At 46.1% G+C, this 25,201-nt stretch overlaps 1 protein-coding gene across 1 annotated transcript in view; it reads left to right on the forward strand.

The window, feature by feature from the left end:
* The window catches only part of LOC137313443 (transmembrane protein 144-like), a 62,701-nt gene that overhangs the window by 20,665 nt on the left and 16,835 nt on the right, over positions 1-25,201 (forward strand). Inside the window, exons 6-8 of the mRNA XM_067979632.1 lie at positions 5,159-5,255; positions 9,132-9,214; positions 21,489-21,607. Of these exons, the coding sequence (XP_067835733.1) occupies positions 5,159-5,255; positions 9,132-9,214; positions 21,489-21,607 (299 nt within the window). The remainder of the gene's footprint in view (positions 1-5,158; positions 5,256-9,131; positions 9,215-21,488; positions 21,608-25,201) is intronic.

Genomic DNA, 25,201 nt, shown 5'->3' on the forward strand with positions numbered 1-25,201 from the left:
TTGTTATGATCAATACTTTAGGTAAATAGGAGTTGATTATTGTCCTGTGCTGCTAGTTTTTTTCCCCTCCTCCCATTTAAAAATAGTTTTGTTTTCCTCACCATAGCATGCAACGGGGGTTATATTGGATAACCCCTGAAAACAGGCACAATTAACCCACGCTCATTGGTTGCAATGTAGGCAGCACATTATATTCATGCTGCCTGATGATTTCAATGATCGCTGCAAGCAGCCAGCGCTACCTTAAAGGGGAGGTGCACTATGACTGCAGGAAGTAGTGAAAGTCAATGGTGAAGTGAATCTATGCTGCAATATATTGAAGAATGGCTGGGCCTGTGAGAGAGCGTGCACCAAGGTTCTCGGATGATGCACTAGAGGCATTGATGGAAGAGGTGGAGAAACAGAGGGCCATCCTATATCCTCACGGGGGCAGGAGGCCCTCCAGACATATGGTCAAGATGCAGTGGGAGGAAGTAGTGGACGAGGTCAATGCCAGGAGCATAGCACCACGAACATGGATGTAGAGCAGGAAGAAGTTCAATGATTTAAAATGAGTGGTCAAGGTGAGTGTGTTCAACTGTCAAGGGGCATCTCCAACCAACTGCACCACTAGCCTTGTCTACTGCTGCACGCACTACATCCCCCATCACCCACATACCAACAAACTCTTTCAATCAGTACTCAACCCTTCAAATCAGATGCTTCATCTCACCCTCACACATTACCATTGTTGCAAGCTGCACACCCACAGCTCACAGGTCACACACACTGGCAGCTATTCAACCATGACAGCCGCATCACCCAAACATCCTGCAGGACACTCATTGACACACTTCTCTCTTTCTTGCAGGAGAAGGTGACGCATAACAGGAGGCAGCAAGAAAGAACTGGAAGCGCGCCTATATGTCCTAACTCCCATGGAGGTGACAGTGCTGACCATCATTGGATGGGCCATCGCTGAGGTCGTGGCCACTGGAGGTATCGACGATGAGGGTCTCTGCATACCCAATCCTCCTTCTCGCTTCCCACTTCTCCTTCATCCCACAATCTTTTTTGACTCATGTGCTGCAGATGGTGTCAGCACGCACGTCTTACCTTCTCCTCTCCCCTCACCACAACTCAACCTGTGTCCCTTTGTCATTTCAGATACCCAAGAAACGGAACCTGACCAGTTAGAGGAGGCAGAGGAAGACGACAGTGATGATGAAGACCCACCGTCACTTGATCTTACACTCGCAGCCACCAGCTCAGAGACTGAGACGGCACATACTTTAGAGGCTAGAATAGAGGAGAGATCTACACGTGGTGAGACATGGGCACAAGTGCGCAGGAGTCAGGGCAGGAGGAATAGATATCGCAGGTGCCAGCTCGCCGGAGGGCAAAGTCACACACTAGTTCTGCTGCAGAGGAGTCAGATGGAGAGTTCGATGGACCAGGCTACAGAAGAAGGCTGATGGGCGTACACAACCAAATGATTGGGACACTGGAAAATCTGCCAGAAAGCCTGAGCACAATGTCAAGGGGATGGAGGAGTCCAGCTCCAACTTGGCACAGGGCTTTGCGCAGAGCTTGGAGCCCATCCTTTCTCACTTGGAACGGGTGGTCACCTCCATCGACACACCTGTGGAACCCACTATGATACAGCGTCTGATGACCGATGTCACAGCTTCCATTGCAGCACAAACATCTGCCACCAAGGGTCTGACTGCTGCATTTGGAACTCAGATTGCTGCCTTGGAAGCTCAAACTGCTGCTATCGTGGATCTGGGTAGCACTGCTGAAAGGAGCTTCCAGGGCGTCACAGCACTCCAGCAATCTGTTGTCCACCAGATCACCAGGATTGCTGAGGCGCCACCCGGGTGAGTGGCAGTGGCACCATGGCAGTCAAACCTGCTGTCCTCTCTCAGGAAGACAGTATTCCAGCTCCCACCCCTGCCACTCTGCCAGTGCCCTTCTTGTTGCCTGTCAGCCAGCCAGCCCAGACTGCTGCAGCCCAGGACGAGATGGTGCGGTCTGAAGCCGGGCCCTCCCAGCCCAGAGCTGCTCGAGGTCATCCTCCAAGGCCATCTGTATGCTCCTCCATTGAAGGTCAGCAGCCTTCCACCACCCATGCTCCAGCTACTGGGGATGCACCTCATAGGAGCATTAGGAAAGGTAAAGGCACATGAACGACAGGCACGAAGGGAATGCACAAGGGTGAATAGTATCAGTTTGTTTGAATCATTTCATATGTTAATTTATAAATGTGGATTTGAATTTGCATTTGGGTGGTTTTTATTTATGCGATGAGCTGAGGGAGGAAGCCATGTATAATCATAAGGAGGACAATTTGATGGTCATGTGGGAAAGGAGAGGTAAGGAGTGTGGGATAGTGGGTGAATGGGGTGGTGTCATTGAGGTTACTGGTGTCGTTCATTAATCAGCCAATCACACAGAGCCCTGGCAGACAGGGCCTGTCTACCTTGTTACCTCACTGCCTCTTCCTCCACTCCCTGCTGCACTTCCTTCACCATCTCTTCCTCTTCCTCTTCCTCCTCTGCCTCTTCCTGTTGCTCAGGTTCTCACCTGATAGGCGGTGGCAAGGGCTGTTCCCTCATAATGGCCAGGGTGTGCAGCATGCAGCACACAACATACAACGACAAATCTTGATACCTGCTCAGCTGAGCACTGCAAGGCTCCTCCTGACCGGTCCAAGCAGCAGAAGTGTTGCTTGGGGACAACTATGGTGTGCTCGATGATGTTCTGTGTGGCAGCATGGCTCTCATTGTAGGTCTGCTGTGCACATGTGCATGTGTTCCTGACCGGAGTCATGAGCCATTTCATGAGGGAATAATCCTTGTCACTCAGTAGCCAGCCTTTGACTTGCCGTGATAGTTGAAATATAGGTGGTACGTTGGATTACCGCAGAATGAAGGAATCATGACTGCTGCCAGGATAGCGGGCACTGACCTGCATGATGTGCTGCCTGTGGTCACACACCAGCTACACATTGAGAGAGTGGAATCCCTTTCTGTTCCAGAATATCGCCGAGTTCAGATGTGGAACACGCATGGCAATATGTGTGCAGTCAACGGCATCCTGCACCATGGGGAAGCCTGCAATGCGAGCAATCCCGCGTGCTCATTCCTGCTGCTTGTTACTGGCAAGAGGGAATGAGATGAATCTGTTTCTCATTGCGAACAGAGCCTCAGCGACCTCTCTTATACAGCAGTGCACTGCAAACTGCAAGATGCTGCTTATATCGCCAGCAGCAGCCTGAAAGGAGCCAGAGCTGTAAAAATTAAGCACCATGGTTACCTTGACAGCCACAGGCAATGCTGTCCTTGTCCTGCTTTGAGGCTGCAGTTGTGGCTGCAGCAGTTGACAAATTTCAGTCACGACCTCTTCAGTGAACTGTAGACATCTGGTCGTCGCTGAAGTTGTGGTAAGAGAATTGGTCCCTGAAGACCCTCCTTGGATATGGCCTCCTGCTGAGTGCCCTGCTCCTCCTCCTTCTCCCTCTTCGAGCAGCTTGTTCTGCTCTGCGTGGCCTCTCTGTATTCTCCCAGTCATGTTCAATTTCCAGAGGAAGCCCCACCAGGCCACCCATGTTTGAAAGCAACTTTTTCCAGCACATTATTTTAAATGCCACCAAAAGTACTGAGAGACCAGCCAGACCATTCTCTATAGAATATTGCAACTTTAGCCAAGTATAGGAAACTTCCACAAGCACCCACAATTGCACCAGCAGTCAGAATAAATAATCCAAAAACTAACCTGTAACTCCTGCACAATCCCTTTAAATAGTGCTGGTGGGGGGGGTCCATCCTGTCGTTTTTTTTTTATTCGTTCACGTGATGTGGGCGTCGCTGGCAAGGCCGACATTTATTGCCCATCCCTAAGTTTTAGTCTTGTTCAGCTGTGCGAGGTTAAGACAGTGCACTGACTGGAGAAGGGAGTTCCAATATGTTGCCAGTTGCTTCAAATCAGCGTTGCACCCTGTTTACCTCAAAATCTCCCTACTCTACATGCTGCCGGCGGTCGTTAGGAGGGCGCACAAAAAACCTTTACCAAGATGGCGTCCTGAGCATTTCACACCAGAAGTATGCGCTTGCATTACAGACGCTATTTTCGGGGCTTAGGTGTCTGTGTAGCGCCTACAAAATGGGTGCTACATGGCTCAATTTCGCCCCCAAATCTTGTTTTATTGCCACCCTGGAGTTGGCCATTAGAATGTGCGTGTGAGAGCTTCAGGAACACTAAGTTTGCCATCCTACCTGAGCCTTTGCCTTGCCGCATCGAGATAAGTCGCTGGGTGAGGATTGACTGCCGTATACATGGGTCATCCTGCTGGGTGACACAGTTCATTGATTCTCCAAGGCTTTTCACTAACACTGCATTTCGAAGTTTCTATTCATTTAAAAGAAATTTTCATCCCAGTGGGGTGGGTGGTGGCACAAGGGGTGGGAGTAGGAGGAGCAGAGGTGAAAGTCTGACACCACCTCGATGCACCCACCGTCTTTGCTGGTGAAAGAAAGACTTGCATTTATATAGCCCCTTTCACATCCCAAAGCGCTTTACAGCCAATGAAGTACTTTTGAAGCGTCGTCACTGTTGTAATGTAGGAAATGTGAAGGAAAGGAGATAAAAATATATCCAGTCAAGGGGCTCTCCTATCCAAATACACCTAAAGTAACGTTAAAAAACACCAGAGCTGTCTGTATTAGGAAAATGTTACTCATGATAGAAAAAGAAAGACTTACATTTAATTAGTACCTTTAACACATCTCTCTGAAAAGTCTGGAAGTACTTCACAGCCAATTAATTACTCTGACTGTTGTGTAGGCAAACAAAAGTGATACAGATTGCAAACCCATTTAAATGTATGAAGAGTGACATTTATCAAAATAGGTCATATTTTGGAAGCAAAAATGTATGATTGCTACTCCTAATGAATGATACTTGGTAAACCTGTTGTCATATATTCACTTGGGAGAATCAACTGAAGTGTGGTGTGAGCATAGACTGTGAACATAATAAGGGTGTGAAGTCCATTCCTCTGCTATCCTTCCACTCCCTTCACAAGTGAAATCTTGTAGAGATCTACTGGTTTGAAAAGATAAAGTATTTCCAGGGGCCTAACTGCAGGTTTCATTCCAGTTATTCTAACTCGTTTCAGTGCTGGGATTCTTATTTTTGTGAAAACTGAGAGTAAAGAGCCGACGCCAGAAGAAAAATCCCCCTTAATACAGGACAAGGAAATGGAAGCCTTACAGGTTTGGCAAATGGACAAAAGTATGTCTTAGCAGCACGTTAAGTGAATTTTGTGTACTAAACAAACAACTTTTAAAATATATATACCCTGAATTTCCTCAGGAAGCAATACTGGCAGTTACACCAGGATAATGCCCGCTGGTGCCCAGCAGTTCTGATCCCAGGTCAGTGAGTGGGCACCTAATTTGTATGAGGCAGGAGGGTGCAAGCATCACTAATGGGCACAGCTCTGGTGCTCATCTGCTCCATGTGGCTGGAAAATCTGACGCCCACCCTCCATTATGACGGGGGTTGGGGGGGTGGGGGGTGTGGAGATTTATCTAGCACCCTCTAACCCCAGCCATTTTCCTCTTGGCCCTGTATATATGGGGGCCAATCTGAAATTTTTAAAAAATACCCCTTTTCCTAAGGGGTCCAGTCTGCTTTTCTCCCCCATCTGGAGGTCGGTATACCTCAACTCACTTGGTGTACTGGCTTCCAGAAATGCGCTGGATTCCGAATGAGCCAGGCTAGTGGGAACTCCTGGAGTAGGGAATCCCTGCTCAGAGGAATGTAGGAACAGAAGTAGACCATTCACCCCCTTGAGCCGATTCTGCCATTCAATTAGACCATGGCTGATCTGTACCTCAACTCTATTTATCCGCCTTGGGCCCGTATCCCTTGATACCATTGCAATACAAACATCTATCGATCTTAGTTTTGAAAATTTCAATTGACCCAGCATCCACAGCCTTTTGGGGGAAGAAAGTTCCAGATTTCTAGTACCCTTTGTGTGAAAAAGTGCTTCCTGATTTCACTCCTGAATGGCCTAACTTTTATTTTATGTTTTAGTTCTTATTTGAGATAGAAGATCAGCCATGATCTTGTTGAATGGCGGAGCAGGCTCGAGGGGCCGAATGGCCTACTCCTGCTCCTATTTCTTATGTTCTTAAGATTATGCCCCTTGTCCTGGATTCTCCCACCAGAGGACTAGCTTCTCTGTATCTATCCTACCGAATCCTTTTATCATTTTAAACATCTTGATTGTATCATCCCATAACTGTCTCAACTCAAGGGAATACGACCATAGCTTATGCAACCTGTCCTCATAATTTAACCCATTAAGACCTGGTATCATTCCTGGCTCCAGTTCTCAATAGCATTTGCTTTGATAAGGGTGGGTGGAGGTATCCCTTCTTAGTAGGCATGCCGGAAAATTGTGGGAACAGTGGAAACCTGGTGCTAACAGATCTCTGCCATTTTCTGGGAAGCTCTTTCAGTTTCCCACCAGAGTTATGGCAGCAGATCAGCAGAATCACCATGGAATTTCGGCTCCATACTTTAGAAAGCAACTGCTGTTACTAAACCTTGCTGCATGTTGTGGGCGGGTTTTCTTTTAAAATACCACAGGGTAAATTTTTGTCTTCACCACCTGGACAGCAATCTAATAAAGTGGACCACCCGCCCACTGTAGAACCCGCCTGTTGAAATCTGCCAGTCTACTGTCCAGGTGCTGAAGACAAAAATCTCCCTCCATTTCTCAATGGTCATCAGGATCTCTCCTTGAGCAGAAGTGAATCAGCCAACAACTGCTCCATTTATCAGTAATACTGTACATCAAAATTCATATGATATTCTTAATATGTCTCCTCTAGAACCAAAATGTGCAAAGTATCACTCTCAGAATCTGACTGGTACAGGCTAACACTACTAATCAAATTTATTTCTACTGAACATTTTACAGGAGCAGAGATATTGGGTAAAAAGTAAGAAATACAATAAATAATAGTATATAAAAGATGAAGAAACAAACCACTTGGAATTCGTTCACCCTGTTCTTCAAGTAAAAACAGTCCAGTAAAATATTTCTTCCATTTTCTGCCTCCTGCCTAATACTTTGATATTGATCCATTTCCATCAGAGGGTTGGTTAGCTGTGTTCTTGTTAAGATTCTCAGAGGCTTCCTCATTACTACAGAATCTTACAGTTTGTTTTCATCTTAAGATACTGTCCTAAAAAATGATATAACAGAAAAAAAATGGTCTTTGATTTATGGTGCTACTGTTGCTAGGCAGAAAACCTGACCTTATGGTTCACTGGGGCAAATAATCTCCATTACCAGCAACCAATCAGAAGATATTAGGCTGATATCCTGTTAACCAAACCATTCAAAATGTTTAATAACAGGAGAAATCTGGTGGTCATATGATCTGGTGCAGATCTGGTGATTACATGATTTGCACAGATCAATTTATACCAGCCTAACGGAACAAAAGTTATATTTTTGTCACATTGAATTAACCATGCTAGAATAAATCTCGTGTCACAGGTAGGGTTGTCAACCCTCCGTGATTGTCCGGGAGTCTTCCGTAATTGAGGATTTATCTCCTGGACGCTCCTATGAGCAACCCGGGAGAAAAATTTGCAAGATCACCTGGTGACCACCGCAGTTTGTTCTCTCCCGGCTCCTTCCTGACGCGGTGCAGCTGCTCCCTCAGCCAGTGGAGTGAGTCTGTACACGTGGGCCACTCTGCTCATGTAGAGTGGTTTCAGCGGTGTGGGGAATTGTGGGTATCCGGCACTATCATTCAGGCCTCGCTGTTTTTGATATCAGAAAGCACTTCAGCGTCAGGGAGGGAGTTCATTTGGATGTGGGAAGAAACACAACCCATAGTTTAAACATGATGAAAATTTCTCCCTGACTGAATACCAGGGAGTGATGTTATCTCTAACACCCTCCTTACTCAGCGACATAAACTCTAAATGGTCCAAAACTCATAAACCACCGCTCGCACATCACTTGGGTCGCTGCAATCCCCCCACTCCCAGAACTCACCATCTCCCTTCATACTGAACAATTATTTTCCCCTCAACATTTCTCGACTCTACCAATGCCAACAACTCTGACACACTCCCAGACTGGATCCAACATAAAATGTCTCCGTCTCACCTCTGACCTCCCATTCTCCATTATGTCCTTTCCTGTCTTTCGATTACATCAATGCTGTTGTGGTCCTGTCAACATTCTTCTTCCTTCTCAACTCCATATGGTTGAATTCCAAATACATCCACATGCTCTTCCTCCTGCTTGTATCCTCCCTGTGCTGAAAGCAAACCTTGTCTCCCACTAACTAATTCTTTCCCAGGCACTCATTACTTTGGACTTTCATGCCTGTGGTTTGCACTCTGTGTACTTTCTCCACCGGTTCGTGTTCTCAGAACTTCCAGTGTGACAACTTGTAGCACAAAACCATGAGCAAAGACATTCAACTACAGGGGACCCAACCTTTACACTAATATTTGCAAACTGTGTGCAGGCATCATGTGATCAAACCTCCAGAAATGTGTCCAACGAGAGTTGGCAACCCTAGTCACAGATGTGTTTGCAGAAGGGAATTATCTTCAGTGCTTTGTTAAATTTTATGATGAAATTATTGTTGTCATCTCTATTGTAACTTTTTATTGTGAATACTTAATCAGTGATCTATGGAAATTGTACATTTTCCATGTCCTTTGTTAAACAGAGGTGGTTTTGGCCCAAAATAGACCCGACATGTTAAAAGCCAGATATACTCACGGCCTCAAGCCACCATTATTATTAGACAGAACATGTGTGAATTTATTTGGTGGTGTGGTCCGTGATTCACAGCTACAGCTCTGATGTAGAACGATGATAAATTTTAAAACCGGATGAAATGTGAGGCTATTCTGAATTTTGGAGCTGGTTTTCAGTTCATTCGGTACCTTCTTTAGTTCTGTCTGGAAAAAAATAAGGTGTCTCCTTGCAGTGCTGTGATCTTGTAATACAAGGAAACTTCAGTTTTATCTGAAAATAGTATGAAGGGAAAGGTGATAGGAAATTTGGACTGTGTTTCATGGTTACCATTATTTTTTGACAGTCTTCATCATTAGAGGAGACATCTACAGGACGAGTAGACACCTGCTGGACTGATAAACTCAAACCATCACAAAAGAAGTTGGTGTAAGTAAAACAAGTCCACACCATGGGCAGAATACTGTGATATCAAGTAATTACATAAGTACACTTTATAGTCAACCATTGACAGGGCCTACTGAGAAATAAACCATTTGTTCAAAGGATTATTTACCTCGTATAAATACTTCACAACAAGTAAATTCTCTTTGGCTGCAAAAGTCCTAACCAAAATGAATTTGGACAGTCTCAATCCAGTTCCTAATGGGTGTCGGCCTATAGCACAAACCTGCTCATAATTCAGCACAGATTGCCTCAGAATTAATAGTTTCATTTGGAGCGCAACAAGGATGGTCACTGTAAGATGTGACGAAATTCACACTTGTGCAACAAAATGTGCTATTCTGAGCTTGTGGGTAAGGCATGTTGTTGGAGCAGAATAGAGGCAGTTTCACTATACAATTGACGCTGCTGAATACCTGCCTCTGGAGTGCTTGATCCTGACACTGGGTTCCAAAAGTAGAACAAATGACATCTCTTACCTTGAATGTATGGAGGACAGGTTAAAAATAAATGTAGTGAAATTCTGCAATAGTGGGGAGAAGAGATGGAGAAACATACTTTAGAGTATGCAGAAGGATAGTGAAAGAAAGAATAAAGGGAAAAGTAAATTGTGGAATGAATGGATCAGGATTACTCGGGGAAAATTGGATAAGGGTCCGTTTCGGGCGGGGGTGGTGCGATGCGCTAGTACACAGCGCCCAATGGACCATGTGCAGGCAGGATGCTAGTTTGGACCCAAGGGAGCACTTACCTGCAATCAGCCTTCCTTTCCGGGCCTTGCATGTGGAATCAATGCAATTTGCACTTTCCACCACCAGAGGGAGCTCAATCTCTTAAAGGGAGGATGTTTCTTAGAAATCTCTTAAAGGTAGCTGGTACCTGTTATTTGCTGAAAATAACAGTCTACTGTCTGCATGGAGTCTGAATAGAGATTAGACATCGCATACGTAAAACACAGATGCAGGTCCAATCATTGATGAGTTATGTTAAAACATTGAATAAAGGTTGCACACTACTAAATCCCACATCCTCCAATCTGCATGCCAGACCTCACCAATCTGCCGATCTGAGTTTGTACCTGGCCTTCAAGACTGCATGCACCAAGGTTCTCTGCTGATGCACTGGAGACCCTGGGTGCAAGAGGTGGACAGAAGGAGGGACATCCTATATCTGGGGGGGGGGGGTGCGGAAGCAAGAGGCCCTCCAGACATATACTCAAAAGGCAGTGGGAGGCAGCAGGGGACGAAGTCAATGCCAGGCGCACAGCATCATGAACATGGATGCAGTGCAGGAAGAAGTTCAATGCTTTGACATGAGTGGTCAAGGTGAGTGAGGTCAACTGTCAAGTGGTGTCTCCTACCAACTGCACCACGCACTACACCCCACATCTCCCACATACCAATAAACTCTTTCCATCAGTACTCAACTCTTCCAATTAGACGCTTCCTCTCATCCTTACACATTACCACTGTTACAAGCCGCCCACCCACAACTCATAGGCCAGACACACTGGCAGCTATTCAACCATGACAGGCACATCACCCAGACACGTCCTGCTTTCTTGCAGGAGAAGGTGGAGCATATCAAGAGGCAGTAGCATTTAGCCCGTCGAGCCTGTTCCGCCATTCAGTGAGATCATGGTGGACCTGTGACCTAACTCCATATACCTGTCTTAGCCCCAAATCCCTTAAGACCCTTGGTTCACAAAAATCTATCAATCTCAGATTTAACATTCACAAGTGAGCTAGCATCAACTGCCATCTGCAGAAGAGCGTTCCAAAAGTCTCCCACCCTTTGCGTGTAGAAGCATTTCCTAACTTCACTCCTGCACGTCCTGGCTCTAAATGTTAGGCTATGTCCCCGCGTCCTAGTATTCAAGTATAGGAGACCTCCAAAAACAGTTACAAATGTCTCGGCAACCAGAAGTAATAATCCAGCCACTAACCTGTAAATCCTTTATGGTCCCTTTAAATAGAGCTGATGGGGAGTCCTCCAGGCACTCTAAGACACATTCAGATGGTCGGGATTAAGACTGTGCGTTGAGTTGAGCGTTAAGTCCCAAAATGGTGTCTATCACTTTAAATCAGCTGATTTAAAGCCATACTGATTGCTGCCATTTTCTCCCTACTTTACATGATTCCAGCGTTCATTATCTGTGCCTGTGCTAATTCCTATACCAAGATGGCGTCTGGCGCACGTCACGCAGGAAACGTGTGTGCGCAACCAAGACGCCATCTTGGATGTCGGAGAGGCCGTGTAGCACCGAAACAATGGGCACTACATGGTCCAATTTAGCACCCACTATGTTTTAATATGAATGTGCAAAGCATTAGATATAAAATTAAGGAACTAGAGGCAATAATTAAAATAGAGAAACACGACATTGTAGCCTTGGTGGAATGTTAACTTCAGCCAGGGTGAGACATATGGGCTCGATGTTACCAGGGCTGCGGGTTCACGGGGGGGGGGGGGGGGTATAGGGCGCGTGGGTAACGCGCCCGGTGAAATGAGTCAGTTCCCCGCGCGATCGCAGCCTAATTGGATCCACTTACCTGGTCTTCCGGGTTCCCCACTGCTGATCTGCGCGTCGGGCGGGCTGAGCATGCGCAGTAAGGTCTGTCAGCTGGAGGAGCTCTATTTAAAGGGGCAGTCCTCCACTGACTGATGCTGCAACAAATAGAAAAAATTACAGCATGGAGCAGCCCAGGGGGAAGGCTGCTCCCAGTTTAATGATGCCTCACTCCAGGTATCATTAGATGGGGTGAGGAGGAGGGGGAGGACAGAGATCTTCCACCCGGCGGGCGGGAGTAAGCGGCCTGCCTCTGCCACCAGGAAGGCCTGGCTCGAGGTGGCAGAGGAGGTCACCAGCACCACCAACATATCGCCCACCTGCAAACAGTGCAGAAGGCGCTCCAATGACCTCAGTAGATCAGCCAAAGTGAGTACACTTACTCATTCCTCTACACTCCATCTGCCACATCTCCGCCCCCACCCCACATCTCCTTCTGCGCTGCCAACACTACTCTGTCACATCACCCCTCACACCCACTCAAACCCCATCCTCATCTTACCTGCACTTACTCACCTCGCCAGTACTCATCCCGCCACTACCACTCAACCCAATCCTCATACAATCTCATGGCTCTATCTCATACTCACCCTCTCTTGCATCTCTTTCACAGCCAGCCTCACTCAACCTGCCACTACCTGTGCTGCAGCCACAGGGCATGCATCACATATGTGCAGTAGGAAGCGTAAGGCAAACGTGTCATGAGCATGAAGGGGATGCACAAGGGTGTTTGAGGGTTTGTCATGGTTTCTACTTATATTGAATTCCTTACCAACTCACATCACATATTATATTGGCACCACTACTGCCACGTCTTTGCGAATCTTGTCTGGTTTGTGCAATAATGCCCTTTCCTGAGGATCACAATGAAGACCCACAACTGATGCCACCCATTGTGTCACTGCAGAGTTGGTGTAGGTGTATTTGCTGGGCTCTTTTGTGCAGACGACTGAGAGATGTCGGCGATGTCCCCGGTGGCACCCTGGAAGGATGCGGAGGAGCAGTTGTTGAGGGCAGTGGTGACTTTGAGAGCGACAGGTAAGAAGATGGTGCTCGGGCCAGCTGGGAGCAGCTCGGCATGAAGGAGGCTGCAGATGTCCACGACTACATGTCGAGTGACTCTGAGCCTCCGTGTGCACTGCTGCTCAGAGAGGTCCAGGAAGCTGAGCCTCGGTCTGTGGACCCTGTGGTGAGGGTAGTGCCCTCTGCGACGCATCTCTCTCTGCGGTTGCCCTCCCTCCTGCTGTACAGGTGGATGTGTCACAGCACTGTGTTGTGGAGCTCCACGTGTCAGAGGTGGACGGCGTGGATGGCGAGGCTGGTGAGGCTGGTGATGCTGTTCGCCCTCTGAGGAGGTCATGACTGCAGCTACGGCGGCCCCCATCCGGAAGATGTACATCTGAGGGGGTCCGCAAGGTAGGTAAGTGTGTCCTCACACCGGGGTTGCGGTTCCAGGTCGGTGAATTTGATTATTAGGAGGAGGGTGGTGGAGGCCAAACTTTGTCCAATGTGACGGAGTGGCCACCTGTCGAATGGACCTTTGCAGCTGCCACAGGCTGGTGGCTGCAACACCTCCGTTTGAACTGGGCGTGTTTCCCCCAGTATGGGAAACAGTCTCAGTTCAGTGTAAAATCCCACCCCTCCTAATAAAACAGCTCAATGAGGTCTGTAAACGACCTGAATGAGCAACATAAATACTTTCAAGTGGCATCCCGCTGGCTTTAATTGCCTGCGGGATTCCCACCTGCGGGGGTTGCGCACGCACGCCGGTGCGTCAGTGGGGAACCCGGAAGTGGGCGGGTTGGAGCCGGGCTCCGGTCCCGCTCCGGGATTCCCCAATTTTCGGAGCCCCCCCCGCCAGGAACGCACCCGATAGCGGGTGCTAAAATGATGCCCCTAGTCCAGGCTATAATATTTTCAGGACAGATAGAGAAGGCATCAAGGGAGGAAGTGTGCGCTTATTAATTAAGGACACTTAGGAGTCCACTTGAATCCAGATTTGCCTTGAATAATATATTGTTTTGTTTATTTTCTCTTAAGAGAACAATCTATTATCGAGTGCCTGAGAAATTCATTCAATCTTTCTTAAAATATCTCACTGAATTTAAAGTTTTCCTTTCTAATTGTAATTCTGAGATTTTGTATGAGGTAAGGAATGTTACTACTGGAGAATGAAACACCTTCAAACACCATATTTCAGGCACTCAATGCCAGCATCAAGCACTCTCAGGTCAGGTATAACACAGCCAGCTACAGGGTAAATTTCTCCCTATTTTGCCCCATCAATATGCCCTAGGCCCAACTGAACCAGTGTGATATTTTTTCCACTTTCCACGCCAACCTGTTCTGCTATTCTCTATAACTAATGCCAAATTAGGGGCAATTTAATGCTATTGGCCCAATACCAATTAGGAACTGTTGGGACAACCCATTTCATACAGGGCCTTTACAGGCAGAGAGGGAGAGAGAAAACAAGGAATTTAGGCCATTAATCTGACATCAGTAGTAGGAAACATGCTAGAATCTATTATTAAGGACGTAGTAACAGGGCACTTAGAAAATCACAATATGATTAGGCAGAGTCAACACGATTTTATGAAAGGGAAATCGTGTTTGACAAATGTATTAGAGTTGTTTGAGGATGTAACTAGCAGGGTAGATAAGGAGGAACCAGTGGATGTAGTATATTTGGATTTTCAAAAGGCATTTAACAAGAGGTTGTTACACAAGATTAGGGTTCATGGGATTGGGAGTAATATATTAGCATGGATTGAGGATTGGTTAACGGACAGAAAACAGAGAGTAGGAATAAACAGGTCATTTTCGGGTTGGCAGGCTGTAACTAGTGGGATACTGCAAGGATTGGTGCTTAGGCCTCAGCTATTTACAATCTGTATCAATAACTTAGATGAGGGGACCCAGTGTAATGTATCCAAGTTTGCTGATGATACAAAGCTAGATGGGAAAGTAAGTTGTGAGGGGGACGCAAAGAGGCTGCAAAGGGATATAGACAGGTTAAGTGAGTGGGCAAGAAGGTGGCAGATGGAGTATAATGTGGGGAAATGTGAAATTATCCACTTTGATAGGAAGTATAGAAAAGCAGAATATTTTTTAAAAGGTGAGAAACTAAGAAATGTTGGTAGTCAGAGGGATTTGGGTGTTCTTGTACACGAATCACAGAAAGTTGACATGCAAGTACAGCAAGCAATTAGAAAGACAAATGGTATGTTAGCCTTTATTGAAAGGTGGTTGGAGTGTAAGAGTAAGGAGATCTTGCTGCTATTATACAGGGCTTTGGTGAGACCACACCTGGAGTACTGTGTACAGTTTTGGTTTCCTTATCTAAGGAAGGATATACTTGCCTTAGAGCGGGTGCAACAAAGGTTCATTAGATTGATTCCTGGGATGAGAGGGTTGTCCTGTGAGGAGAGATTGAGTAGAATGGGCTTATATTCTCCGGAGTTTAGAAGAATGAGAAGTGATTTCATTGAAACGTATAAAATTCTTAGAGAGCTTGACAGGGTAGATGCTGAGAAGCTGTTTCCCCTGGCTGGAGAGTATAGAACTAAGGGTTATAGTCTCAAGATAAGGGGTCGGCCATTTAGGGACCGGGATGAGGCAAGATTTCTTCACTCGGAGGGTTGTGAATCTTTAGAATTCTCTGCCCCAGAGGGCTGTGGATGCTCAGTTGTTGAGTATATTCAAGACTGAGACCGATAGATTTTTGGACACTAAGGGAATCAAGGGATATGGGGATAGGGCGGGAAAGTGGAGTTGAGGTAGAAGATCAGCCATGATCTTATTGAGTGGCAGAGCAGGCTCGAGGGGCGGTAAGGCCTGCTCCTGCTCCTATTTCTTATGTTCTTAGATGGCTTGAATTATGCTGGCTGGATTGAAACTCAGGTCTCGGGACAATGGCTCATGTCTAAAGAAAATGATTCGTTTTTTTTTAGTTACAATCTGTGGTAAAAGCTCAAATGTCACCGTCCAGTACTGGGTCTGTATTTAGAAAAAAAACTCCTAACTAGTCATATAAATATACATTTTTAAAACATATGCTGCACATTGATGTGAAAGGCCATAGAGGAGAAAGCCTGGATTTTACACTGTTGTCCTTCCGATTTTGGGATGGCCCAGAGCAGAAAATGGGTGAGGCCACTGGCAATGGAAGTGCCCGCCTCAAACAGGCAGCAGCTGATTTTAAATGTTAATTTGGTGGGTGCGCCAATCCTGCAAACCATTACCACGGTTGTGGTATACAGGACATCAAATGGCAGAGCAGCAGAGGCAGTGGTGTGCCATCTGCTGAAGGGACACCTGGAACTATTGTGCAGCATAGGACTGGCACAGCTGGTGACCGTAATGGCCAGTCGTGGCCTAAAACTGGGCTGCTTAAGGCATTCTACAATGCTGACTTTTGAGGATGGTGCCATGGAATAGCACAAGAGCAGTCTCCTTGCAGCCACCTCATGCAATACCACTTACACTTCAACAGCCAACAAACATGGGGTCGGGTGATAGGCTGCTTCTCCACTTGCCTGCAGACTCATGCAGACAGCTTGGGCTTCCTTTCCCATTATTATTTGCCTGTCTTTTATTAATCTCATGCCCCAGCCTCCTTTGCAAAGGCTGATAATGAGTTAAGATGCCTTTGGGGGCTCTCCAAAAATTTTCAGAATTTCTGTTCCCCTGTTGTGACACTCCCCTTTAATTGCCCCAATCCCATTAAATTGTATTTTTCTCAAGGGACCGAGGTATTGTTGTAATTCTGGGTACAAGGTCATGAGACGGCCCTGCTGCACAGCATCTGCCCACTAACTGGCATAGTTTCAAGCCCTTGAAAGGGTGGTTTCAATAGATGTTCAGTTAACCTGAGAGGAAGGTGCCTTATTTGACCCTTCTGCTATGTTCCAGGTGCTGGGCATTCCTGCTGTATGCAGCGATCTGCATAAGAGCAGACCATAGGGTATCCCCGAGAACTGTGAAGACCACAATCGTAATCCTATTGATCTGGTTGGCCAAACCTGTAAACTCTGGCAGCAACAGACTCCTGTAAGTGGGAGCCCAGGGTCTGTACAGCCCCAGTCACAGCGTTCAGCAGCGCAACTGTGCCTGGGCTTGATGCCTTTGTCTTCTGGGGATCCCTGCAGATGGTTGTGGAGTTGCCACGTGACTCCCGTTGTATTGCAGTTCTGAAAATCTTTCACACATTGCTGCTGAGAGGTAAACCACTGCACATGCTGTGTCACTCTTTGCAGGGTATTCATCATAGTCTCAAAAAAATGTCATTGTAGTACTGCAGCCGGGCCCTCATAACAGGAGTCTATGTTCATACATTTTCCAGCTTTGGTGGAAGCTCAAACAGCCGCATTGCAGAACGTTGGCTCCAGTGTCGAGAGACAAGTGGTCTTCACCCTGGAAAGCTTGGTGGAATGAATAGGCAGGGAGCATTGAAGAAGCCACTGATCTTCTACTGTCTGCTCTCCCGCAGATCAGTGCAAGTGATGAGCTCCAGCCCCGCGGGAGTGGCAATGGCGCAATGGGAGCGGTACGTTTTACCCTCACAGGATGTCAGCATGTCTGCTCCTTCGCCAACCTCCCAACCTCTACCCATCATGGTGCCAGCAGGTCAGCAGACTGTCCCGGCAGCAGCCAACGTACTGCAGTCTGCAGCTGTCATCTCACAGACTCCAGCACCTAGAAGTTACCGGCCACGAGCGCCTGCAGGGCCCTAACAAGACCAACAGCAGCCTTCCACCAGCTTTTCCGAGGCCACTGGGGGAGCACCTCGTTGGGGTAGTAGACTTAGGAAACCTTTTAAGAAAAGCACTGAGTTGAGCGCTTGGGTGAGAGATGAATTCAAGGCAATTACTGTGTTTGGTTATAAATTGAGCACTTTTATTAAATTTTGCTTTACAGTGGGGTTTTACAGCAGCTTCTGAGTCCACTTTCTCAATATTTCATTGATATAGGAGTGCTTTGAGCAGGTGACTGGAATCACTGAGCAATGAGCTGATCCCTTATATCTCTTGCTGCAAGGTGTTGAGGTGACCTTCCTTCTGCTGCTGCTTCCCCCTCAGCTGGTAAGGCCTGCTGCTGCTCCTCTGGCTCCATCAAAGGCTGGTCTCCCTGCAAGGCAAAGTTGTGACACACAACGACTATGTGGGAGACTCGTCGTGGGGCATGTTGTAGGACCCCTCCAGACCTGTCAAGACACCTGAACCTCATCTTCTGCATTGCTATGGTGTGCTCGGTTATGATCCTGGTGGTTCCATGGCTTCTATTATATCGGTATTATTCAGGAGTGGTGGGCTTGCGAGGGGGTGCAATGAGCCATGTGTGTAGAGGGTATCCCTTGTTCCCCAGCAGCCATCCTGCCACGTTCCTGGAAGGTTCAAGTACTGGGGGGATGGTACAGTGTCTCAGGATAGAAGTGTGAAGTGATTCATTTTGGTAGGAAGAATGAGGAGAGGCAATATAAACTAAATGGTACCATTTTAAAGGGAGTGCAGGGACAGAGAGACCTGGGGGTGTATGTACACAAATCTTTGAAGGCAGCAGGACAAATTGAGAAGGCTGTTAACAAACCATACAAGATCCTTGGTTTTATAAATAGAGGCATCTAGGTCAATATTAACCCCCCCACAACTGGCAGGAGAGGGTCGGAAGGGGGTGTGGGGAGAGGGTTAGAAATAAAAAATCACAAAATGCGGCCCCACCCCGCCGTGTACGCGTCTGCCACCATTTTTATGATATAGGAGTCCTGCATTTTTATGGCGGCGGGCTGCGAGGCCTGTGTGCCCTCTCTCGGAGAGACGGGACACCTCATTTTAATATTTAAATCAGGCTCCCACAGTACAGTTGGGAGCCTGATTTAAATTTAACGCTGGCCGGCCGGGTTTCCTAGGGCTCGGGAGCAGCCGTATCAAGCAGGTTAGTGTTTTTATAGCACTGATTATGAGCCAGAAGGAGCTGGAGTGCTCCCCCTGGTCCCTCAAGGAAACCTCTCCTCGTTGCAGTGATCTCCTAACCCAATCCCACCACAACCCCGCGATCCCTCCCAGTTGCCGAGACGACCCCCCATCCCGCCCCGCAATCTTTCCCGATTGCCGGGGACCGTCCCCAAAGTTCCCCAGCTGCGGCCTTTTATCAGGAATTTTCCTGCCCGGTAGTCGGCCAGCCTTCAGTCTGGCCGGTTGCTGGGCGAGAAACGGAATGAAGAAAATGATAATGACGTCCTGCCATTAAATTCGGCAGCACCCCCGTGTTCCTGGGATTTCTGGGTTTCTTCCCAGCAAACACGCTAGCCCACTCCCTGCTGCCCCATAAATACCAGGGCCAGAGAGTACAAAACCAAGAAAGTTATGCTAAACCTTTATAAAACACTGGTTAGGCCCAGCTGGTGTACTGTGGCCAATTCTGGGCACCACTCTTTAGGAACGATGTCAAGGCCTTAGAGAGGGTGCAGAGGAGATTTACTAGAATGGTACCAGGGATGAGGGACTTCAGTTATGTGGAGGGATTGGAGAAGCTGGGATTGTTCTCCTTGGAACAGAGAAGGTTTAGGGGAGATTTGATACAGGTGTTCAAAATCATGAAGGGTTTTGATAGAGTAAATAAGGAGAAAATGTTTCCAGTGGCAGAAGGGTCAGTAACCAGAGGACACAGATTTAGGTAATTGGCAAAATAAACAGAGGCAACATGAGGAAAACATTTTTACGCAGCGAGTTGTTATGATCTGGAATGCGCTGTCTGAAAGGGTGGTGGAAGCAGATTCAGTATTAACTTTCAAAAGGGAATTAGATAAATACTTGAAGGGAAAAACATTATAAGGCTATGGGGAAAAAGCAGGGAGTGGGACATTAATTGGATAGCTCTTTAAAAGAGCTGGCACAGGCATGATGGGCCGAATGGCCTCCTTCTGTGTTGTATGATACAATGACTATATGATTCAAAATGTTTTGTGAGAGCTGCCTGCGTACTGTGCAGAAACTTGCATGATCCTTTTTTTGTGATCAGCCACTACACTGATGGGGTGGGATTCTTTCCTAATGATGAATACTGCTGGCTGGTGATGTGCTGCCCTGATGGCAACATTGCAGTCAATGTCACCCTGCACATGGGGGAAGGTGACAACTGCTGCAAATACCGAGCTCTCTCCTGTTTAATACTGAGGTCAATGTGGAAGTTGATGCAGTGGTTAGCCCTAGCGAAGAAGGCATCGGTGACCTGCTTAATGCAGCGGTGTACTGCAGACTAGGAGGTCCGGATGATGTCTCCTATGGCAGATGGAAAAGAGCCGGTGGTGAAAATATTGAGGGCTGTGGTGACTTTGAGAGCCACTGGCAAAGCATGGGTCCCTGGTCCAGCAGGCAGGAGGTTGCAGATGTCTGAGTCAGCCTGCCTAGTGAAGCAAAGCTTCCTGAGGCACTGCACCTCAGTCAGGTCCTGGAAAGTTACTCTGGGCCCATACACCCTGTGTGCTGGGTATGGGCTCCTACGATCAAACCCCCTCACCGGAAAGGTGCTTCTCCCTGAGGTTCCTGCGGTTTCTGCTGCCCATCTTCCTCCATTCAGAAAAGATTGACAGTAACAGCACCCATGATGTTTGGAGAAAGGTTTATGAGGTAAAATAAGGTAAAACAGAATGAGAAAAGTGATGTGGAAGCTGGAGACTCTCCTGACAAGCCAGACAGCGTGCCCCTTTTATATAGCATCAGTGGCAGGTTTTACTGGCAGGTTTCAAGCTGGGCAGGGCTCCCGTTTCAACAAGCTAAAATCAAGTCACAGCACTGAGAACGTCATCAGGCCACGAGTTTTGCATGTAAAGTAGGCCACCACCTGTTTGGGGCAGGCTGCCCTCCCAAACAAGCTTTCTTCTGAGTTAAAAAGGTGTGGGGTGAGAACATGCAGGAACATGATGCAAATCGCCCCCCCCCACCCCCGCCATCATTTTAACTATCCGCCCACCCTATTCATGCCGTGTGGGCTGGGTTTAAAGCCGGGCTTGAAAATTCTAGATTACCATTTCAGGTAGGATCTTCATTATTGAAGTTTTCTTATCTTTTCTATTTCAGCTATGGACTAACCTGCTCTGCATTTCCAGCACTTTCTATTTCTAAACTGTCCTGTGAAGATACTTAACTAATATATAATCGCATCATTCTTTCAATAGCAGCAGAGAAAATGCTCCCTTATATAAACTGCAGAACCTCGGGAATAGAAGAACACATAGAGTACTTCAAACACTGTACAAAGAACAAAGGAATTTCAAGTTTTCTCATTAGTTGCTTTTATACTGGAACTGTTTTAGTTTGGATTCGGTGAGATGCCTCCCAGCATCCTCAAAAGGCTGTGAATGCTGGGTCAATTGACGTTTTCAAGACTGAGATGGATAGATTTTTGTTAAGTAAGGGAATAAAGGGATATGGAGCAAAGGCAGGTAAATGGAGTTGAGGTATAGATCAACCATGATCTAAATGAATGGCGGAACAGGCTCGAGGGGCCGAATGGTCTACTCTTCCTATGTTCCTATTTACACTGCTAAATCTGTCTCCCTTATTCTGGCAGCAAATTCATAGACCCATAATTCAAACTAAAACTGTGCCAATATAAAAGTGGCTATTGTGAAGTGAATAAGACAGTTTTTTTAGATACCTGCCTAATTTGTTGTCTTATATTATTTCCCAGAGGCTGCAGTCTTGCAATGTGTGCAGGTTTACTGTATGGCTCCAGCTTTGCACCTGTCCTCTACATTAAAAACCACGCTGAGAGAAATGAAACCGAGTTTTTTGGTGCAAGTCAGTTTGGTAAGAAATGTATTTACTTCAAGCAGACTAAAAAAACGGAACTGTAAAATATTTTTGTTCCATCTTGCCATTCCAAACTAATAGTGAGAGGCACAGTAATTTCTGTGTCAGAGATACATACTGATCAATGTAACAAGGACATTACTTTACAAAGCTTTGCAGATCCGAGGAAGTGAACATGTCAAAGTCTGGTAATGACTGTAATGTCCAAAGAAATCAACGTGATGATCAGTCTGAAGTTTGTTGCTGTTACAGTGCTGTTTATAAAGTTGGTGGTACTGTACGGGAGGCTCCCTCTGCTGCTTGGCTAGTGCTTTAGCTCGGAATTTTTGCCAACAGTTTGGTCACAGAGTCTGTTATGTGCCAAAACCTTTGCCCATATACTCTGCTGTGTGTGGATTAGCAATGATGTGGAGATGCCGGTGATGGACTGGGGTGGACAAATGTAGGAAATCTTACAACACCAGGTTATAGTCCAACAGTTTTATTTGAAAATCACAAGCTTTCAGAGGCTTTCTCCTTCGTCAGGTGAGGAAGGAGAACGCCTCCGAAAGCTTGTGATTTTCAAATAAAACTGTTGGACTATAACCTGGTGTTGTAAGATTCCTTACATTTGTGGATTAGCAAAATCAGGTCTAACAATTGATCTTATATTTAAGAATATGTGGGGTGCCTACCATTTTCTCTGGTCACCTTGAGGTGGAAAATAGGCCACTGTATTCAGGCTACTATTACCGTGCACCTGTATTTACGGGTGAAGTATACAGAAGCACTAAGATTATCAAGATACTAGTCAGAACAATAATAAAACTTATATATTCCATTGGTGTAGTGCTGGAACACCAAACTGTGACAAAAAAGGAATTTCTGTCTTCGATTTTTTTTTAACATAGCTTGTAAAGATCTTGGATTCAAATGGAGGCTGTCCTCCTTCACTAATCTCTAAATGGAAGACAGGAGACACTGGGGCAGATTTTCCTCTCATTACACTTGGAGCGCAGCACATAGAGGGAAACTGGACAGAGAGGATCGCATGTGTGTAACAGAGCCTGACAATTTTCCATTCATTTAACTTAATGGATGGAAAATCGTGTAGACTCTGTTATGGGCTTGTGATCCTCCCTGCTCAATTCATCTCTATGTACTCTGTGCAGGTGATAATTTATGCCCAAATGCAAAAGAGGAAAAATCTGCTTAACAATTTCCAGTTACTGTCAGGTGTCGAAACAATGCACTTGTGTTGAACCAGGAAGTCAACCACTATCACTTGGTCTGACAAGGTGCTCAGATTGGTACAATTTTGATCACCTGACTGCAGCAAAGAAATTATTTGAACTTCAAAGGAAAAGATATTCTAATAATCAGCTTTGTTGTGGTCTCTATACCTGAAGGGGATAACTAGAGCTTTAATAAGATGTTAACAATTTCTGAAGTGCGACATTGGCAGAGATCTGGAAGGGAGTGGGTTACCTGCTTGTCTTCTGGGCCAAGGGGAAGCTAATGGAGTGATGAAAATAAGATACACTTAAATTAAGGATAAAGCTCATCACTCTCCCAAATACAACAAACTTCATTTGGTGTAGATTGAGGGTAGACTCAGTGGGGCAGATTTTCCTCTTTCTGTGCTTGGACATATTCGATTACCTGGGTGCAGTGAACAGAGGAAAATCAGTGGGGGAGGAATGCACTTACATAATGGAGCCCACCCGGCATTCTGTCCATTTGTTGATGGCACAGTGGTAGCAAACCCCCTAGCAAAACTGATGGGGCAAGTATCCAGGAATGAGAATGGGAAAACCAGTCTGAGACAAACATAGAAGTAGAGAGAAAGCAGAGGGGGACAGCGTGAGAACCATACTGTGTATATAGAAAGTGGAAGACAAATAGAAAAATAGTGGGCAGTGCCACAGGAGATGAAACTATAGCTTCAATAATTAAAAGAAGCTGGAGATTGATTTCTCTTTTAAAGTTGCTTGGAAAATATTTTAGATAAATTCTTGGTATTTGTTGCACTGAAGACCGAATTTATTGCATTGGATGTCCACAGACAGATCCAGTTCTATTCATTTATAAAATTATTTCATGTCACATTAATCCACCATAACACAGGGAAACAAAGTTATAATGAAGCTTTATATTTTAACCACAATCTTTTGATGTGCTTGTTACAAATTTTGAGTCTGCATTAGATCACAGAATCACAGAATCATGGAAAATTTATGGCACAGAAGGAGGCCATTCGGCCCATTGTGTCTGTGCCGGCTGACAAACGAGCTATCCAGCCTAATCCCACTTTCCTGCAGGTATTTTTTAAAAGGGTTGAGTGCTTCTGCCTCTCCCACCCTCTCAGGCAATGAGTTCCAGACCCCCATCACCTCTGGGTGAAAAATCTTTTCCTCATTTCTGTTCTAATCCTTCTACCAATCACTATGCCCTGATATTCTCTCAGATTGATAGTCACGGGTTTCTCTTATAAGCAGGTCTCTCACCCCTCTACGATCAAGAGTTTACTTTTACTGCCCAATATCTAGCTGTATGATCATGTAACCCGGCGGCCCTAAAAATGAAACACTTTGTTTTGTGTACTGGATATTGTAATCTTACACATGCCCCCACATATATCTTCCAGAAGACAGACTTAGAAAACACTCAAGTGAGTCAAAGCCAATTCTAAACAAAGAATCTGGTTTATTTTACATGTAATATATAAACAAGCAGAATACAGTTCACACTGAAATTTAATCTGATCTCCATGGCTCCTTGTAATATTATACATTTGGGGAAGGCAAACAAGGCAAGGGAATACACAATAAATGGGAGGATACTGAGAGGTGTAGGGGATCTCATTGAAACATATAAAATTCTGACAGGGCTAGACAGACTGGATGCAGGGAGGATGTTTCCCCTGGCTGGAGGGTCCAGAACGAGAGGTCACAGTCTCAGGATATGGGGTAGGACATTTAGGACTGAGATGAGGAGAAATTTCTTCATTCAAAGGGTGCTAAATCTGTGGAATTCTCTACCACAGAAGACTGTGGAGGCCAAGTCACTGAATATAGCTAGATAGATTTCTTGACACAAAAGGCATCAAGAGGTATGGGGAGGGAGCGGGAATATGGTATTGAGATAGAGGATCAGCCATGATCATATTGAATGGTGGTGCAGGCTCGAAGGCTGAATGGCCTACCCCTGCTCCTATTTTCTATATTTCTATGTTTCTAAGTGAGGGACCTTGGAGTGCATGTCCACAGATCCCTGAAGGTAGCAGGATAGATAGATAAGGTAGTTAAGAAGGCATACGGTATACTCTCCTTTATTAGCCGAGGCACAGAATATAAGAGCAGGGAGGTTATGCTTGAACTGTATAAAACTCTAGTTAGGCCACAGCTTGAGTACTGCGTACAGTTCTGGTCACCACATTACAGGAAAGATGTAATTGCACTAGAGAGGGTACAGAGGAGATTTACGAGGATGTTGCCAGTCTGGAGAATTTTAGCTATGAGGAAAGATTGGATAGGTTGGGGTTGTTTTCATTGAAACAGAGGAGTCTGAGGGGTGATTTAATTGAGGTGTACAAAATTATGAAGGGCCTAG

The sequence above is a fragment of the Heptranchias perlo genome, chromosome 1 (genome assembly GCF_035084215.1).
Source record: "Heptranchias perlo isolate sHepPer1 chromosome 1, sHepPer1.hap1, whole genome shotgun sequence".
In the NCBI taxonomy this organism is placed as follows: domain Eukaryota; kingdom Metazoa; phylum Chordata; class Chondrichthyes; order Hexanchiformes; family Hexanchidae; genus Heptranchias; species Heptranchias perlo.